At 43.7% G+C, this 18,162-nt stretch overlaps 1 protein-coding gene across 1 annotated transcript in view; it reads left to right on the top strand.

The window, feature by feature from the left end:
• Positions 1 to 5,560: 5,560 nt before the first annotated feature.
• Positions 5,561 to 18,162, top strand: part of LOC139364583 (protein phosphatase 1, regulatory subunit 9Ba) — a 64,331-nt gene continuing 51,729 nt past the window's right edge. Inside the window, exons 1-2 of the mRNA XM_071101447.1 lie at positions 5,561 to 5,886; positions 8,772 to 10,302. Of these exons, the coding sequence (XP_070957548.1) occupies positions 8,839 to 10,302 (1,464 nt within the window). The 5' untranslated portion in view covers positions 5,561 to 5,886; positions 8,772 to 8,838. The remainder of the gene's footprint in view (positions 5,887 to 8,771; positions 10,303 to 18,162) is intronic.

The following is an 18,162-nucleotide window of genomic DNA, read 5'->3' as shown; positions in this document are numbered from 1 at the left end:
TAGAAACTACATGACGTGCCACTCTGGACAAAGCTGGCATGGCTAGGCAAAGCATCGCTGCCTGTGGATCACAGCTTTGAGAATAAACTTATTTTGGCTTGATGCCTGACAACATGTGCACCACCACCACCCGCGGTCGCTATTGAGTCATTTTGGCTGTCACATGAATCACATGTTGCCTGGGGAGGCTCCAGTCATCACAGTGAGTCTCCAGACAGAGAGACAACAGGCTGCACAAATCTGGGTCATTACTGTGGTGTGTGTGTGCTTGTGCAGCCACATTACCACAGGCAGGGGAGGCGTTGCCACGGAGACTCCTCCACAGCTGTGTGTGCGTGCGTGTGTGCGTGCGTGCGTGTGTGTGAAGGCCACACTTGAGTTGAGAGATTCAAGTCCTCAGCTGCAATGAATCTCCTTGAGAATGGGTGCCTGCTGTGAGCCAACCTGCTGCAGACACAGTGGACCCTACAGAACATGGTTCTGGTGGCACTTGGCTGCAGCATGCTGCTTGCAACACCACCAGAGTTGTGGGTTTGAATCTTGAATAGGGCCACATATACAAGTATAGTACAAGTAGCTTTGCAGCTAATACTCATTTTATTATACAATGTGGATGTGGACATTCCAATGATGTTACATGGAAATCATTTAAGCCCGTCCATATTAATGATACATCTGTGCATCTTCTGACAGACTCACACTGTGTGATTTTAAGAACCCAGCTCTCTTTTGTTATCCAAGCTGGAGAAGGGAAGGGGTGGCTGTTTTGTTGCTCTGCCATCTGCTGGCTGCAAATGGTCAGTAGCAATAAATCGTTACATTTGAGCAGGCTGAAGATATTCATATTACCACAACCATTATTACTGTTACCACTAGTCCTATTATCAATAGGTAGGAATGATGTTCATGGTATATAGTGAATGTGTTCGTATACAGGGATATATAGGGTTCAGTCAAGGCAACATCTCTTACCATCCTGCCTCTTCTCTCTGCAGTAAGTATGCAGTGTTGAGTCATTGGTTTAGTGAGTTGGTATGCATCCCAAATGGCACACTATTCCCTAAATAGTGCCCTTCTTTTTCCAGAGCCCTGTTCAAAAGTAGTGTGCTATGTAGGGAATAGGGTGTCATTTGAGACATGGTTAACCCCAAAGGATGATCATTCTGCCACTGGAGTGAAATTATGTTTATTTTTTTGCGTCAGTTAAGAACAAATTCTTATTTACAATGACAGCCTACTGGGTTAACTGCCTTGTTCAGGGGCAGAACGACAGAGTTTTACCTTGTCAGCTCAGGATTCGATCCAGCAACCTTTCGGTTACTGGCCCAACACTGTAACCACTATGCTACCTGCCACCCCAGTGTAGACTAGACAGATGGAATCCCATTATACACTGGAAGGTAAAACATGTACACAGGGTTATTTTAGAACATGGTTTTCTCACCATGTCTTCTTGAGGGCTCTGTGCCCATCAGGTCTGTTATTGGAGTGTTTTACATGCCCAGGGACCATTGTGGTGACACTGACAGGAAGAATCACCTAACCGAACAGAAAGAAAGGCAAGGGCAACACGTATAAGAGGCCTTCTCAAAGTAAAATTATAATCGCTGAACATGAAGATGGTATTTGTTCTTTAAATAAACAATACAAAAGGATTACAAAAAAATGACAGTACTGCAATTCCTTTATAACTAAAGTCTTAACTGAAAAATACAGCATACAGTGAATTCGGGAAAGTATTCAGACCCCTTGACTTTTTCCACAGTTTGTTATGTTACAGCCTTATTCTAAAATAGATTCAATTGTTTTTTCCCCCTCATCAATCTACACACAATACCCCATAATGACAAAGCAAAAACAGATTTTATAAATTTTTGCTAATTTAACTACAAATTAAAAAAAACTGAAAAATTACATTTACATAAGTATTCAGTCCCTTTACTCAATATTTGTTGAAGCACCTTTAGCAGAGATTATAGCCTTAAGTCTTCTTGGGTATGACGCTACAAGCTTGGCAGACCTCTATTTGGGGAGTTTCTCCCATTTTTCTCTGCAGATCCTCTCAAGCTCTGTCAGGTTGGATGGGGAGCGTCGCTACACAGCTATTTTCAGATCTCTCCAGAGATGTTCGATTGAGTCTGGGCTCTGGCTGGGCCACTCAAGGACATTCAGAGACTTGTCTCAAAGCTATTCCTGCGTTGTCTTGGCTGTATTCTTAGGGTCGTTGTCCTGTTGGAAGGTGAACCTTCGCCCCAGTCTGAGTTGCTGAGAGATCTGGAGAAGGTTTTCAACAAGGAACTTTCTGTACTTTGCTCCGTTCATCTTTCCCTCGATCCTGACTAGTCTCCTGTCCCTTCTGCTGAAAACCATTACGACAGCATGATGCTGCCACCACCATGCTTCACCGTAGGGATGGTGCCAGGTTTCCTCCAGACCTGAAGTTTGGCATTCAGGCCAAAGAGTTCAATCTTGGTTTCATCAGACCAGAGAATCTTGTTTGTCATGGTCTGAGAGTCTTTTAGGTGCCTTTTGGAAAACTCCAAGCGGGCTGTCATGTGCATTTAACTGAGGAGTGGCTTCTGTCTGGCCACTCTACCATAAAGGCCTGATTGGTAGAGTGCTGCAGAGATGGTTGTCCTTCTGGAAGGAACTCTGGAGCTCTGTCAGAGTGACTATTGGGTTCTTGGTCACCTCCCTGGCCAAGGCCCTTCTCCCCCGATTGCTCAGTCTGGCCGGCGGCCAGCTAGGATGAACTCTTGGTAGTTCCGAACTTCTTCCACTTAAGAATGACTGTGTTCTTGGAGACCTTCAATGCGGCAGACATTTTTTGGTACCCTTCCCCAGATCTGTGCCTAAGCACAATCCTGTCTCGGAGCTCTACGGACAATTCCTTCGACCGTATGGCTTGGTTTTTGCTCTGACATGCACTGTCAACTGTGGAACCTTATACAGACAAGTGTCAGCCTTTCCAAATCATGTCCAAACAATTGAATGTACCACATGTGGACTCCAGCTAAGTTGTAGAAACATCTCAAGGACGATCAATGGAAACAGGATGCACCTGAGCTCAATTTTGAGTCTCATAGCAAAGGGTTGGAATACTTATGTAAATAAGGTTTTTTATTTTTAATACATTTGCAAAAATATCTAATAACCTGGTGTCACTTTGGCATTATGGGGTATTGTGTGTAGATTGATGAGGAACCATTTAATTTAATCTATTTTAGAATAAGGCTGTAACGTAACAAAATGTAGAAAAAGTCAAGGGGTCTGAATACTTCCCGAATGCACTGTATAGCCTATGGTATTCTTTCTATAGAGGGTGAGTGAGCAAATCACAATGGTAAGAGCCTATGAAAAGATGCCTATATTTTCGTCTCATAAAAATATCTATAACATGACACTTTCCAAAGTGCCTCCAAGTGCAAACTGATGACTCTATCAATTTATGAACCATAACACAATGACATCCCTCATAGATTACACGTTTCTCTTTAATCCTGCATGTTATTATAATGTTCAGTGGGATAGGCCTGCATTTTAAGAGATGGCTTGGTTTATTCCTCATTTTTCATAATTTTTTACCAGGTTAGTCTCATCGAGATAATAATCAATTTTTCAAAAGAGACCTTAATTAAAATACATCAGGGCTCCCGAGTGGTGCTGTGGTCGAAGGCATTGCATCTCAGTGCCAGAGGTGTGACTACAGACCCTGGATTGATTCCAGGCTGTATCACAACCGGCCATGATTGGGAGTCCCATAGGGCGGCTTACAATTGGCCCAGCGTAGTCCGGGTGAGGGTTTGGCCGGGTTAGGCCATCATTGTAAATAAGAATTTGTTCTTAACTGACTTGCCTAGTTAAATAAAGGCAGAAATGTCTAAATAAGTCTATATGTGCAAGTAGCCTACACTCTGAGAAAAAAATACACTATCTAGAACCTTAAAGGGTTTCCCCATAGGATTCTACATGGAAGCTAAAAGAGTTCTACCTGGAACCAAAAACGGTTCTACCTGGCCAGTTTTTTAACACAAAACAATGCCACAGATGTCTCAAGTTTTGGGGGAGCATGCAATTGGCATGATGACTGCAGGAATGTCCACCAGAGCTGTTGCTAGAGAATTTAATGTTAATTTGCCAACCAAAAGCCACCTCCAATGTCATTTTAGAGAATTTGGCTGTATGTCCAACCATACTCACAACCGCAGATGAGGTATAACCACGCCAGCCCAGGACCTCCATATGTGGCTTCTTCACACATGGGATTACACGTGGGATAGTCTGAGAACAGCCACACTGACAGCTGATGAAACTGACTAGAATTTATGTCTGTAATACAGCCCTTTTGTGGGGGAAAAAACGAATTCTGATTGGTTGGGCTGGCTCCCCAGTGGGTGACTGCGCCCCTACACAGTCATGAGAAATCCATAGATTAGGCCCTAATAAAATGATTTCAATTGACTGATTAAAATCGTTGAAATTGTTGCATTTCTATTTTTGTTCAGTATACATCAATGAAGGGTAATGGACACACTTCTAAACAACATATGTTTAATGTAATGAAAAGGCACTTTAACGCCTGTTGCCTATCCGATAAACTCGACAAAAGATCTCATTTTAGATTAGGCCTTCTTAGACCCCCTAAACCCATAAACGTTAAAGAGATTTTTGTTGTAATCTAGGAATAAGGTATTAGGCTCAAGAGAAATCCTATTTATCCCAGCATTTAAAAAAAGCAGCTGCCCGTGGCAAATGGTGCTTGCATGGAAGTGGGACATTCTTCAAAGGATTGTTTAAATTTGACTACAAACCAATGAACAGAAACTCGTCACACTTATCACCATCGCATAAACGATCTGACAAAAAAATAATTGCGGGTGGATAATCCTATGATGATGTGTCAAAATGAAAGTGGTGCCATTTGGAGGTGCCACTGGCTGTTGTTACACTGCTGTGCACTGTACACAACACGCAAATAGTAATGCAGGCCTAGCGTACCATCCCGTCAAAAATAGTTAATTGTGTTTCTGTCAAATGCGGTGATTGCTTTTGAATAGTGAGCATAAACCATTGTTCTTCTTGTGTGATCACAGATTTCCTCACGGGGTCGCTGCCGACAGTCACATTTTTGTTGCATTACCCAAGGAACAGCCTAACAACCAGTATTTGTTTTACTCTTCTTAATGATACTTTTTTATGATGTGTGTAACGTTTCATTGGGCCATACATTGATTGAATTTATTTCAGATCGACCTATTTGAAAGTGTAGCTTTTGACGTTTCGGTCACCAGCATGCCTAATGGTCTTGCGCAATAAGGGGCTATAAACTCAATTATACATAACAATGTCATTTGTAATTATTTGTGTGCTGAAATTAGTATTTTTTTTATTTTTATAGAAACGTCCTTTTAAGTAACGTCGGAGTTCCAGTTCGCCCACACGAGTCGCCGCTCAACTCAATCATACATCGTGGAGTTGAGTTGAATCGGCTATAAACCCGCAGGTCTAGCGGGCTAATAAATAATCCATAGGCCTAACCGTTCGATTGTTGTCCCGAATTGTTTTGTCGCCAATAGGCCTACGAGTGGCATGTCTCTTACAATATAAAATAGAGGGAATCTAAAAGTCTATTTTGTTTTGCTCTACATCAAGGGTTAAGGTTGCCTGTGATGCCATATGCTGTTGGTGGGGAGGATGGAGGGGAGTGAGTGAGTGAGTGAGAGAGAGAGTGAGTGAGAGAGAGAGAGAGAGAGAGAGAGAGAGAAGGCATCATCAGTTCGCTACGATCGCGGGGGAATCAGAAGCGAAAACAGAACGTGGACACAATGGAGTCTCTAATAGACCGATCGTAACTTGAACCAACCTCTGTGAAACACGGTGAGCAAGGTACGGTAACCAAACCTTAGTAAAGACGTAACGACATTTCCTTTTTTGTTGTTGCTTTTATCTTGCTCGTTTTGTAGAGAAAGAGAACTGTTATTCCGACTGCAGAAGATGCAGGAAGCGACATACAGCCATCATGCAAGCGAGGTGTTCGAGGCCCTTCATTTCCGCAGGGTCCTAATGTTTTTGACAACACGTTGTTTTGACGGACGCTCATAGGCTTTTGTCGGGGATGTTTAATGAAAGTGTATTCCACATGTCCTGTGTAGACATATTTTATGAGCAGTGCCAGCGTTTAGAGCGAACAGACTAAACTAAAGCGCTCCGTAATCCTAACTGTCTGTCTGCCAGGTAGGCTATTCCTCACAACAAAAACCTATCATAACATGACAGTCCATGATGTGTTCATTTTAGATGCTCCGTTGCACATCAGACAAACTTTGCTACATTTTACAGAGTACCTATTTGGGAACTTGTCGTTTCCTGGTACAATGTATCGTACCGTTGTTGGACTGTAGCTGAGAAAATGGCTATTTTGTGTCAATATGACGGAATGGTCTATACGCCGAGAAGATGAGTCACTGACAAAATAGCATGTTCTATGCCTAAAGAACTACGGGTAGATTGTGTTCGTGTTTTGTAGAGGATGACCTTTTGTGCCATCAATTCATATAGGCTGTTGCAATAGGTTATTCCATTCATGGAAATAGCAACGATCAAATGCGGATATCCGGATTCTCTGTCCGATTTCAATTAGGCCTGATGTTGAATAGATTCTCATCATAAGACAGTAGGCATATTTAAATCCAACTGAAATCATACATGACATGTAGGCTACAGCAGTCTGCATAACATAGGCCTATGTGTAGTGGTAGCAGGATACTGTGCTCTCTTTGTAAATCAAATTAGAAAAGTGTTAATATACAATAACAGGAAGCTGGATCAATGCAGTGCTGCTGATTGAAGAATTAAGGCATTGTGGCTGGTATTTGCATAATCCAGCCTGATATGTTTTACATGATTTGCAACAACAATTAGGCATGTTTATTCTATTACATGGTCTGAGTTACAGTATATATACAAAAGTATGTGGAAACCTTTCAAATTAGTGGATTTGGCAATTCACACCCATTGCTGACAGGTGTATACAATCGAGCACACAACCATGCAATTTCCATAGACAAACATTGGCAGTAAAATGGCCTTACTGAAGAGCTCAGTGACTTTCAACTTGGCACTGTCAGTTAGGCAAATTTCTGCCCTGCTAGAGCTGCGCCGGTCAACTGTAGGTGCTGTTATTGTGAAGTGGAAACGTCTAGGAGCAACAACGGCTCAGCCGTGAAGTGGTAGGCCACACAAGCTCACAGATCTAAAGCGCGTAAAAATTGCCTGTCCTTGATTGCAACACTCATTACCGAGTACCAAACTGCCACGTCAGCACAATAACTGTTTGTCAGGAGCTTAATGAAATGGGTTTCCATGGTGGAGCAGCCACACAAGCGTCAGATCACCATGTGCAATTCCAAGCGTCGGCTGGAGTGGTGTAAAGCTTGCTGCCATTGGACTCTGGAGCAGTGGAAACACATTCTCTGGAGTGATGAATCACGTTTCACCATCTGACAGTCCGAGGAATGAATCTGGGTTTGGCGGATGCCAGGAGAACACTACCTGCCCCAATGCATAGTGCCAACTGAAACGTTTGGTGGAGGAGGAATGATGGTCTGGGGCCATCAATGATGGTCTCTATTTTTCATGGTTCGGGCTTTGTTCCAGTGAAAGGTCATCTTAACGCTACAACATACAATTACATTCTAAACGATTCTGTGCTTCCAACTTTATGGCAACAGTTTGGGGAAGGCCCTTTCCAGTTTCAGCATGACAATTGCCCCCATGCACAAAGAGAGGTCCATACAAAAATGTTTTGTCGAGATCACTGTGGAAGAACTTGACTGGCCTGCACAGAGCCCTGACCTCAATCCCATCTAACACCTTTGGTATGAATTGGAACGCCGACTGCGAGACAAGCCTAATCGCCCAACATTAGTGCCCAACTTCACTAATGCTCTTGTGGCTGAACGGAAGCAAGTACCCGCAGCAATGTTCCAACATCTAGTGGAAAGCCTTCCCAGAAGAGTGGAGGCTGTTATATCAGCAAAGGGGGGACCAACTTCATATTAATGCCCATGATTTTGGAATGATATGTTTGACGAGCAGGTGTCCATATACTGTTGGTTAAATAGTGTATTTGAGTAAGCTTAAAGACATTTGGATTTGTATTCCTCTCTCAGCCAGACTCGTGGCTCTGATTGCATGAATGAGGATTATTGTAATACAGTTAACTTTAAAGAGGTGTCTTTCTACTTTGCAGCAGCTTTTGCTGTCGGTGGTGAGACCTGAAATCTTAAGGCAGCTGACAAAAATCCTAGCGATCAAATTATATAATGACTAAGGGACACAGCAAAAGTTGGATTTCTGCCGGGCCTACTCCAATTTGCAATCTGGTGTTATTGTTGTAAACCCTAGACTAGTCATATAATGTATATCTCATATCCTTCACTGCAATTCTCCTTAAGTGTAGGTGAATATATAGGGGATTTTCTGTGCCCCAGACTGTTCCCTATTTACGTCAGAGTAAACTTCCCTCACACCCACGTGTAGCTTTTTATTTTTTCTCTATCTTGCATCTAACTTCCTCCTTTTCAAGCCTCTATCCATCCTTCCCTTCCTCTCTCGTGTGCAGAATTGCTATCTCCCTTTGGTTTTCACTAACCCACTCTCTCTTCCCCACTATCGCTCGATGTGGTCCTTGCATTTGTGTCTGTCTACCCCATGTGCAGGCAGACTCCCTCAGGTGAAATTGAGTGGTTTTGTTTGTTTTTCTCATCCAGGGGGAGGAAGACCGACAGAGGAGCTATGCTGTTACTTCCAAGTCTCAGTGGCTCAGTTTGATTAACCATGATGAAGACTGAACCCCCATCGGCGGGCAGTGCCAGCTCCACCCTCCGGAGCCCGTCCCCCCACAGGAATGCCTACGAGGCGGGCATCCAGGCTCTGAAGCAGGCCCACGACGCTCTGAACAATGCCGCCAATGGGGACGACGCTGCCAAGGATGGCAAGCCACCGCGGCCTACCGGCAGAGGGCGCCGCCAGTACGGCTCTAATGTCCACCGCATCAAGAACATGTTCATGCAAATGCAGTCACCTGGCGACGAGGACGACCCGTCCAAGGCCAATGACCAGGCGGTGCGGCTGTCCCTGCCCAGGGCCAGCAGCCTCAACGAAGATGTGAACCACAGCGCCCTGCTCAAGCTGGGCGCCACGGTCTCCGAGCGTGTCAACCGCTTTGACCCCAAGGGCGGCAAAGTTGGTGGGTCCCGAGGGGCATCAGCAGGGTACTCCAAGCTGCAGGAGACGAGGAAGATCTTTGAGCAGCGCCAGCTGCAGGAGAAGCAGTCGGCCACCAACCGCATCCTGCTCAAGAAGGAGCGTCCGGTTTCGTCCGCTGTCCAGGACAGCCGGCTGGACGTGGTAGTGCGCTTCAACGGCAGCACGGAGTCTCTGGACTGCCTGGATACGGTAGGGGGAGCCGGTGAGGCGGTGTCGCCCACCGTAAGCCAGCTTAGCGCCGTCTTCGAGAAGGGGGACCTGAGGAACAACCTGCACCGGCCCTCCTCCACGTCCCCGTTGCCCTCCCGAGAAGAAAGCCCCACTCCGGTAAAAACAGCAGAATGCCTCAACTCCAAAATCATCGCCAGGAAGGTGCAAGTCTTGCCCCCAGGCAGTCAGGGGGATGGGAGCAGCCAACACTTGGACCAGGAGGGTTCCCCCAGAAGCCCCAGGAACAGAGCAGCTCCCCGAAACGATGACGGCTCCTCAGGAAGTACACAAACAGGGGATAGGACCTCTTCTGCTTCTACCGAAGCCAAGTCTGAGAGGGAGAGAGGGAAGGAAGCCAGGGGCTCAAGTACAGGAGGCGAGCCTAGCAGAGAACCCATACCCAGGGACCAGGAGGACTCCTCCGCACCCGAGGCAGGGAGCCGGCTGGTGCAGGCCGAGGTCCATGCCTCACTGGAAAATGGAGAGGCCCCTGGGGGCCCCAGCGACCTGACAGGGCGCCAGGAGGGAGAGGGGGGACACGGGGAGGAGCCTGGGGAGGGGCCCCAGTGTGAGGGACAGGAAGAGGATGGCCTGGAGGAGGAGTCTCGTAAGGATGATTACTCGGAGGGCGACCTGGTGGACATCAGCGCGTACAGCGGCATCGGAGAGGACTCCGGCGGCAGCCAGCTGGATGAGGATGAGGAGGAGGAAGATGAGCCTTACGAGCCAGAGTCGAGCTGCTCTGAGGTCCCGGGACTGCCTGCCGAGGAGGAAGCACCGCCGGAGAACAGGAAGATCTGCTTTAGCACTGGACCAATAAAGGTGAGTCTGGTTCAGGTGGGTAGAAATGACGAACAGTTTATCAAGAGATGATAAGGGAAGAGACATCAATGCTAGTCTGAAGTGGAGATCAGAAGATGTCTGTAGTGGTAGACCATTATTTCTACCTGTAGGCATAGTACTTGAGTAGTTTTATTATTTGTTTTACAGTAGTATTCAGAAGACTATGCTGTCTGATTAATTTGTGTAGAAGCCATAGTAGTGGTTGGTTGATACTGCCCCATTTTTTTCCCCACATTGGCCTATTTTCTCTACACTGACACAATTGAATGACTTAGCATTTCCTGTATTGGTGAAAACAACTTGTGAAAGCCTGTGCAAAGGTCAGCATCCACATGCTTCCTTCCATCTTCAAATCAAATGTAATTCGTCACATGCTTTGTAAACAGGTGTGTACTAACAGTGAAATGCTTACTTACAGGCTGACTACACCGCTTGCGTCGCAAATAAATGTAGAAATCTATATTATTCAATTATTGCAACATCGCACGCGCCAACGAGCGTCTGCGTTGCCAAGGGCTAAAGTAGAAGTCAGTTCTATTTGTGACGCAGATCATGGTGCAAGTCCTGCCTCTCCCATCCGTTCATTGGTTTATAGAAGCAGATACCCACGTGCCATCTCCTCATTGGTTATATCCATGTGGGTGACTGAAAGACGAACAAGGTCGGTGGCGGCAATGCACCTAATTTATGAAAGTTGCCAATCGCATAAAAAGTCAAGAGAAGAAAAGTTAGCTAGCAACAGCAGGCTAGCTAAATAGGACAAATTAGCTAGCAAGTGCAAGCAAGCTAGCTGAATTGCCATAAATGTTAAATGCTTTTCGACCTGTCCCCAAATTAATATAATTGGTTCAGAGTTTGTTTTGATATTTTAACCTGCGTGTCGTGATCGTGTTTGGTGTGGGGGGACAAAATACATCTATGCACGATGGCGCACGTGCGCAGACAGTTTGGGTTCTGTGTTAGGGGCCCTTTTCAACAATGCAGAGAAAGAAAATAGAGAAATAATAAAGTAACACATATAATAGATACACAATGAGTAACAATAACTTGGCTATATACAGTTGAAGTCGGAAGTTTACATACACCTTAACCAAATACATTTAAACTCGCAACCAAACTAGTAAAAATCACTTGTCTTAGATCAGTTAGGATCACCACTTTATTTTAAGAATGTGTAATGTCAGAATAATACTAGAGCGAATGATTTATTTAACCTTTAAATTGTTAAACTTGGGTCAAATGTTTGGAGTAGCCTTCCACAACCTTCCCACAATAAGTTGGGTGAATTTTGGCCCATTCCTCCTGACCGAGCTGGTGTAACTGAGTCATGTTTGTAGGCCTCCTTGCTCGCACACGCTTTTTCAGTTCTACCCGCCAATTTTCCATAGAATTGAGGTCAGTGCTTTGTTTTGGCCATTCCAATACCTTGACTTTGTTGTCCTTAACTTTGGAAGTATGCTTGGGGTCATTGTCCTTTTGGAAGACCCATTTGCGACCAAGCTTTAACTTCCTGACTGATGTCGAGATGTTGCTTCAATATATCCACATAATATATGTGGATAGAACGGCTGCGTGGTCCCATGGTGTTGTTCCTCCTGCCTTGACACCAGACGGGTTCATCATTCCATAGCTTAATTCCTCTGAGATCTGTATGTTATATCATGGTATCTCAAAAAAGTTGGCCGTAGAAAATTGATTTTTTTAAATTCCTAATGCTGACTGCTGCTCCAATGATATGTAATTTCCTGCCAGGTATAGGCCAGGTGTTCTCATGGGCTTCAGTCTGAACCACAACTACATTGTTTACATAAAATGTAGGTAGGTAGAGATTAGCTCTAGGCATGTTGTCATTATGAAATGTCAGATGGTTATGCCAATGGCCTTTCTCTCCTGTCCCTTGGTGACTTGCCATTAAATGCCACCAGCAGGTAGTGTGGATTTCATCTCCCCACCATGCACAGCATGATAACCAACCGGGCAGCCACCATATCACTGTAACGATATGTTATGTGAGAGGGATTTTCAGTAGCAATTTTTGCCTTTTAAAATATATCTTCACCTCTTCTCAGTCAGTCAGTGTCTGAGATTTCATGATTGTGATTAGGGCACAATAGATTTGCAGCACAGCCTTGTAATCCTGGTAAAGGATTGACTGCTTCGCAGTAGGCCACCCTTAAGCACAGCCGCTTGTGACACGTGTAGTGGCATGCCATGACTTTGCTGTCACAGCAAGCAGTATCCCTTTATTCCTCAGTGGAGGAGGATAGAGCGCTATCATATAGGCTAGTCCATCCGTGTAGAGTGGAAGGTTTGATTTTGTTAAGTCTACTAGACCACCTATCTCTGCATAGCCATTGCTGTTGCCCTTTTGAATGTTACACTGAATTGATCTGATCTGTGCAAGAACAGATGATGACAGTTCAGCATCTTAATAAGTGTCCTTTCTGACCTATCGACCCTGTTATGATGTTACGGCTTTAACTCAACCAAGGGTGTGGCTTAACCATGACACATTTACTGCACCTGGGAGTTCATTCTGCGGTCAGCTTCCATTGTTGATAAACTGTGCTGGTAATGAGTGTCTTGTTTTGTCTGCAGTAGTGCCTGATGTACCATGGGTGACTGACTGACTCCCTCTCTTAGCCAAGGTGAGGGCACTCCGTGAAGGGAATGAATTTCAGTTAGGCGTTCAGCAGTCCATGGGGATGACTTGTTGAATCGCCCGTGTTGTCCTTTTTGCATAGATAAGGACAGAACAGGCAGGTCCATTCTCCTCTCAGTCAGCTCCAGAGTTTCTGGGTCACTGAAGGTCTGCATCCCAAATTGCACCATATTCTCTAGATAGTGCACTGACCTGGTCAAAAGTAGTGCACTATAACAAATTAAATTCAGACATTGGCCTCATTACGGAAAAAAATGCCATCATTGATGCATTTAATCATCATTTGATTTCAGCGGGTATCGCTTTGAAATAACTACTTGTAAGCCTATTCACAATGATATTGGGCTGGATGCTGATTGGGGAAACTTGCTGAATGATCAGAGAAATTATAGTCAAAGCTTTTCTTTTAGGCTATTTACAGAAAAGAAAGTCCTGGATGCTTTTCTAGCAATAGACAACAAGAAATCCACAGGGGCCGACCAATTGGAACCTGGGCTGCTTAAGTGTGCAGCGCCCATCATTGTTGGCTCAAACCCACTTTTAAATTGTATTTTTATTGTTGTCAAGAAATATTCCAAAAGTATGGAAATCAGCTCTTGTTCTGCCACTCCATAAGGGCGGGGATAGTAGTGATCTTAATCATTATTGCCCCATTTCAAGGCTTCCTTGTCTAGTTAAGATTCTTGAATCCTTGGTAAATGTACAACTTTGCTATTTTTTTTAACTGAGAAATGTATTTACGAATTGTAGTACTATTACAGCAACCATATTAGTTAATGATATTCTCAATGCTTCAGACACTAAAATTAAATGTGCTGCTTTGTTTGTGGACCTGCCCAAATATTTTGATACTGTTGATCATGCTAATTTATTGAATAAGTTGTCCTCAATAGGCCTGAGCTCTGACGCCTGTTCATGGTTTCATGATTATCTTAGTGACAGAACTCAGGCTATCGTGATTAATGGGACTAAGTCTGAATTTCTTGATGTACATAAAGGTGTACCACAGGGGTCCATTTTGGGACCTGTTCTCTTCACTATTTATATAAACACCATTGGTCAATCTGTACTTAAAAAAAAAAACGTAATCTATATGCGGATGATACTATATTATCTGTGCTGTTGATCTGGCATTTTCAAAACTACAGTCAGATTTTATAGCTATGATTGAAAACTTAATATGGCCAAACTAAATACATGTTGTTTTTAATCTGAAACATTCTTACGAGAGTTTAACTACATGTTCCCTCGTTAGATGGTTCTCCAATCGAATGTGTTCCCGCATTTCGATTGATATGGATTTGACTTTTTTTTTTAAACATATAGATGAGCTGGTTAAGAAGATGAGATTTAAAGTTGTCTTTTTTTACAGAAACAGATTGTGCCTTTCTCTAAACTGTAGGAGGCAGATTATTTAGTCAACCTTTTTTATCTGTTCTTGATTATGGTGATATTATTTATCAAAGTTCAGCTGCTACTACTCTTAACCTGTTCAGGCCTGCCTTTGCTTTTTCTTCTCAGTGGTTGATTTATTTAGATTTTTCAGACTGATATGGCATTCATACCTCAATGACAGTGAAAGCACTGTAATATGACATGCAAACTTAATATATGCTCCATCTCTTCCTCTAAGCAGGCAAGCTGTCACTCTTATCAGACACAATTTTTACTTTCCATGGTGGAGAGCTGAGAATAAACACCAAGTCCCTCTGCATTTAGGGCATGCTAGCCCCTGCACTTTCTCTTTCTCCCTGTTTGTCTGTGTCAGCTGGCTGGCAGTACATTCCTTCAGTCCCCTATGTTATACCACCCTGCATCCCACTGCTGGCTTGCCTCTGAAACTAAGCAGGGTTGGTCCCTGTCAGTCCCTGGATGGGAGACCAGATGCTGCTGGAAGTGGGCCAGAGGACCAGTAGAGGGCACTTTTTCCTTTGGTCTAAATAAATATCCCAATGCCCCAGGGCAGTGATTGGGGACATTGCCCTGTGTAGGGTGCTGTTTTTCACAGCGGACGTTAAACAGTCTTGACTCTCTGTGGTCACTAAATATCGTATGGCACTTATCGTAAGAGTAGGTGTGTTAGCCCTGGTGTCCTGGCTAAATTCCCAATCTGACCCTCATACCATCATGGCCACCGAATCATCCCCAGCTTCCAATTGGCTCATTCATCCCCCTCTCCCCTGTAACTATTCCCCAGGTCGTTGCTGTAAATGAAAATGTGTTCTCAGTCAATTTACCTTGTAAAATAATTTGCCCAATCTCAGATCAGTGAGAGTCTGGTACATGCATAAACTGACAGCTCTGTGAGTTGGTCCAAACTGTGTGTTTATATGCGCACACATGTTCATTGTGTACATGCTGTCATGACGTTGACCTGGGGGTAGGTTTATGACAGTCATAAATACCTCTCCCCCCCCCCCCCCCCCCCCTTTTCCTCTCTACCCTACTGAGGTTACATTTGCAAACCCCTTGGTTAACATAGATTCTGGGAACATCAGAAGGTGGGGGGAAATTAACTATATTCTGGTAATCCGACCAATTGAACATATGCGGTGGTACTTAATGAATATGATGTCAGTTCGGTTGTCATCTGAGACATTCTCATCAATGATAAGATGACATAAACTCCACAGTGGAAAATCAACACATCAGAGTTCTCGGATTCACATGGAATTGTTGTTCAATTTAAATGTTTGAATATGAAATTATTCGTGATGGGATGAAATGTGATTTTAGCTTCTAAAATATGATAATTGGGTTTTCATAAGGTTAGGGCTCTGCTCAATCAGTGGCCCGCCCCTGAGAAGAGTCATGGGTTATAAAACTTTTCAGACACACCCTTCTCGCTCCACCATATAAAGCCTTGACGAAAATGTAACCTCCTGTTCCAAGGATGTGAGGACGACGGTCCGATGTCAGAATGCTTCAGATAATAACTACAGAACGAAGCCAACATCAGCGTGAGCTTTGGTTGCGAATGGTATGAACTTTGAACTCATATTCACTAATGAAGTGATACCTCCTAGCCGTTGAGCTAGCAACAGCAGCTGCAAATGAGGGTTAGGAAGGAACAGACAAGAGTATCCCGTCTATCACACAACGACGTTACTACAACGTATCCAATTGACCACCAGAGACATTCTTCAAAGGACTCGGTTTGGCAACACGGCCTTCCATCTACCACCAACCTACTGAAGCGCAGCTCAGAGTAAATATTTATTGCATTTTCCTTTTCCAAATGGGTGGTAATTTAGAATGCATAAGGTACTGTATTTACGATAGCACAGTCTTCCCGCTCTTTCACTCAAACCCAGCCCTTTTCTTTTGTGTAACCAGCTGTCTTATCTGTTCCGCCCTCTAGGGACGTTTTCCTTTATGACGTAATTTGTAATCAAGTTATATAATTCATTATTTGTAAATGTAATTCTGTGTGATTAGTTAGTATAGCATGTCATATCACTTAATCCGGCATAGCCAAAGACATGACAATGCCTATTCAAGTGTGGTTGAGTATTTGTATGTGGATGAGAGGGTTTGTTTCTGTCCATCCTTGCATGTGTGATTTGTGAGAGAGTGACCCTGTTAAGTTTTTCCTGATCCCAGACAGACTTGGGCGGCCCCTCCTTATCCTCTCAAAGGGAGGAAGCAGTAGAGAGGGAAGGTGGGGGCAGTTTAGGGTGAAGTTGGGGACATGACTGTGGGGACGCAACCTTATCCAATTCCGAGGTGCATATTGAAGATATTGGAAGAACTGTCCACGTACTATTCATCAGCCAACAAGATGAGTAGGCCTAACAAACAGCAAAAGCACTAGCCTATGTCAATCTACTAACCCCCTAGTAAAAAAGTGTATCTATTCTGTGCGAGAAAGAAGTATTCCAAACATAGTCTGGGACAGTTGTGGGATGGGATAGATTGCAGATTAATACAACCACTAGCATAAAAAAGCTATTTCTTTACATTATAAGCGCAGCAATGCGCACGTGGCAGTAGGCTATAAGCGCAAATGTTCCATTTATTTATTTTATTTAACTAGGCAAGTCAGTTAAGAACAAATTCTTATTTTCAATGACGGCCTAGGAACAGTGGGTTAACTGCCTGTTCAGGGGCAGAACGACAGATTGTTTGAACTTGCAACTAGTCCAACACTCTAACCACTAGGCTACTCTGCCGCCCCATTAGTGGGGAAAACACCATTCTCAAACGTGACCACAAATGTGATTATGCATGTTATGCTTTAATTATAAAGGTGCGTTTTTATGGTGAGAATTATCTTCCCCAAACTTGAAAAACCTGTGCTATTTATGTATGTATGCCAGTTAGGCTCTAAACCCATTGTAAAGCTGATTTAATGTACTTAATTTTAAGAAGTTATTTGGCTACTTTAGTTGTGATACAAACCTAATCAAAACATATAGGCCTATAGGCTAGGCTACATGAGGTGTGCAACAATGATTTGAAAAAGTTGCAAAAAAAAGACGTGTTTCTTGCCTTACAGCAAACTGGGCATCATTCACAGGTGATAATATATAATTCGCAAGTGATAGGCTAATATTGTCACCCATCAGACTGTTCTTGATTTAATCTTGTCTTTACATATACTATATAAAATATGTGTGAAACCTTTCGGGAATGGGCAGAGGGAAAAAAATGCATGTCATCAAAATAGCAAATGGAGGGCGCTTTTCCTGTGGTTCCTTTTCATGCCAGCCAGGTAGGTTATACTCCTGTTGTAAAGAGAAGATATGTGCTTAATATTAGGAAAGTTGAGAAATAAATATATTAGGCCTAGCATATAGAAAGCTGATGGGATCCTCCTATTTTTAGTAGAGGCCATCACTCTGTTTTCTCACGCAATTGCATAGCCAATAGAAATGTTCCGCAACAAGAGCTCATGAAGTGATTATTAGATTTTCGATTACATTAGCATTGATATCAGAGTGATTAGAGGGACAATAGAGTACTGAGTACCAGGCAGTTAGTGAGTTTTGTAGGCTACTAGTGTCTGCAGGGATCTGAACCTGTCTTGTAACCAACCGGTCAATGTCTAACCTTCCTCACATTGAATAAAATTGGCTGCCATCTGTAGTATTACAAGCTGACATCCTTCAATACATCTAGTAGATTATTCGTGTCCAACTAACCCCCAGCTACTGTGATTGCGTAAGTAACAATAC

The sequence above is a fragment of the Oncorhynchus clarkii genome, chromosome 13 (assembly GCF_045791955.1).
Source record: "Oncorhynchus clarkii lewisi isolate Uvic-CL-2024 chromosome 13, UVic_Ocla_1.0, whole genome shotgun sequence".
Lineage (NCBI taxonomy): Eukaryota > Metazoa > Chordata > Actinopteri > Salmoniformes > Salmonidae > Oncorhynchus > Oncorhynchus clarkii.
This window is presented reverse-complemented; position numbering and strand designations above follow the sequence as displayed.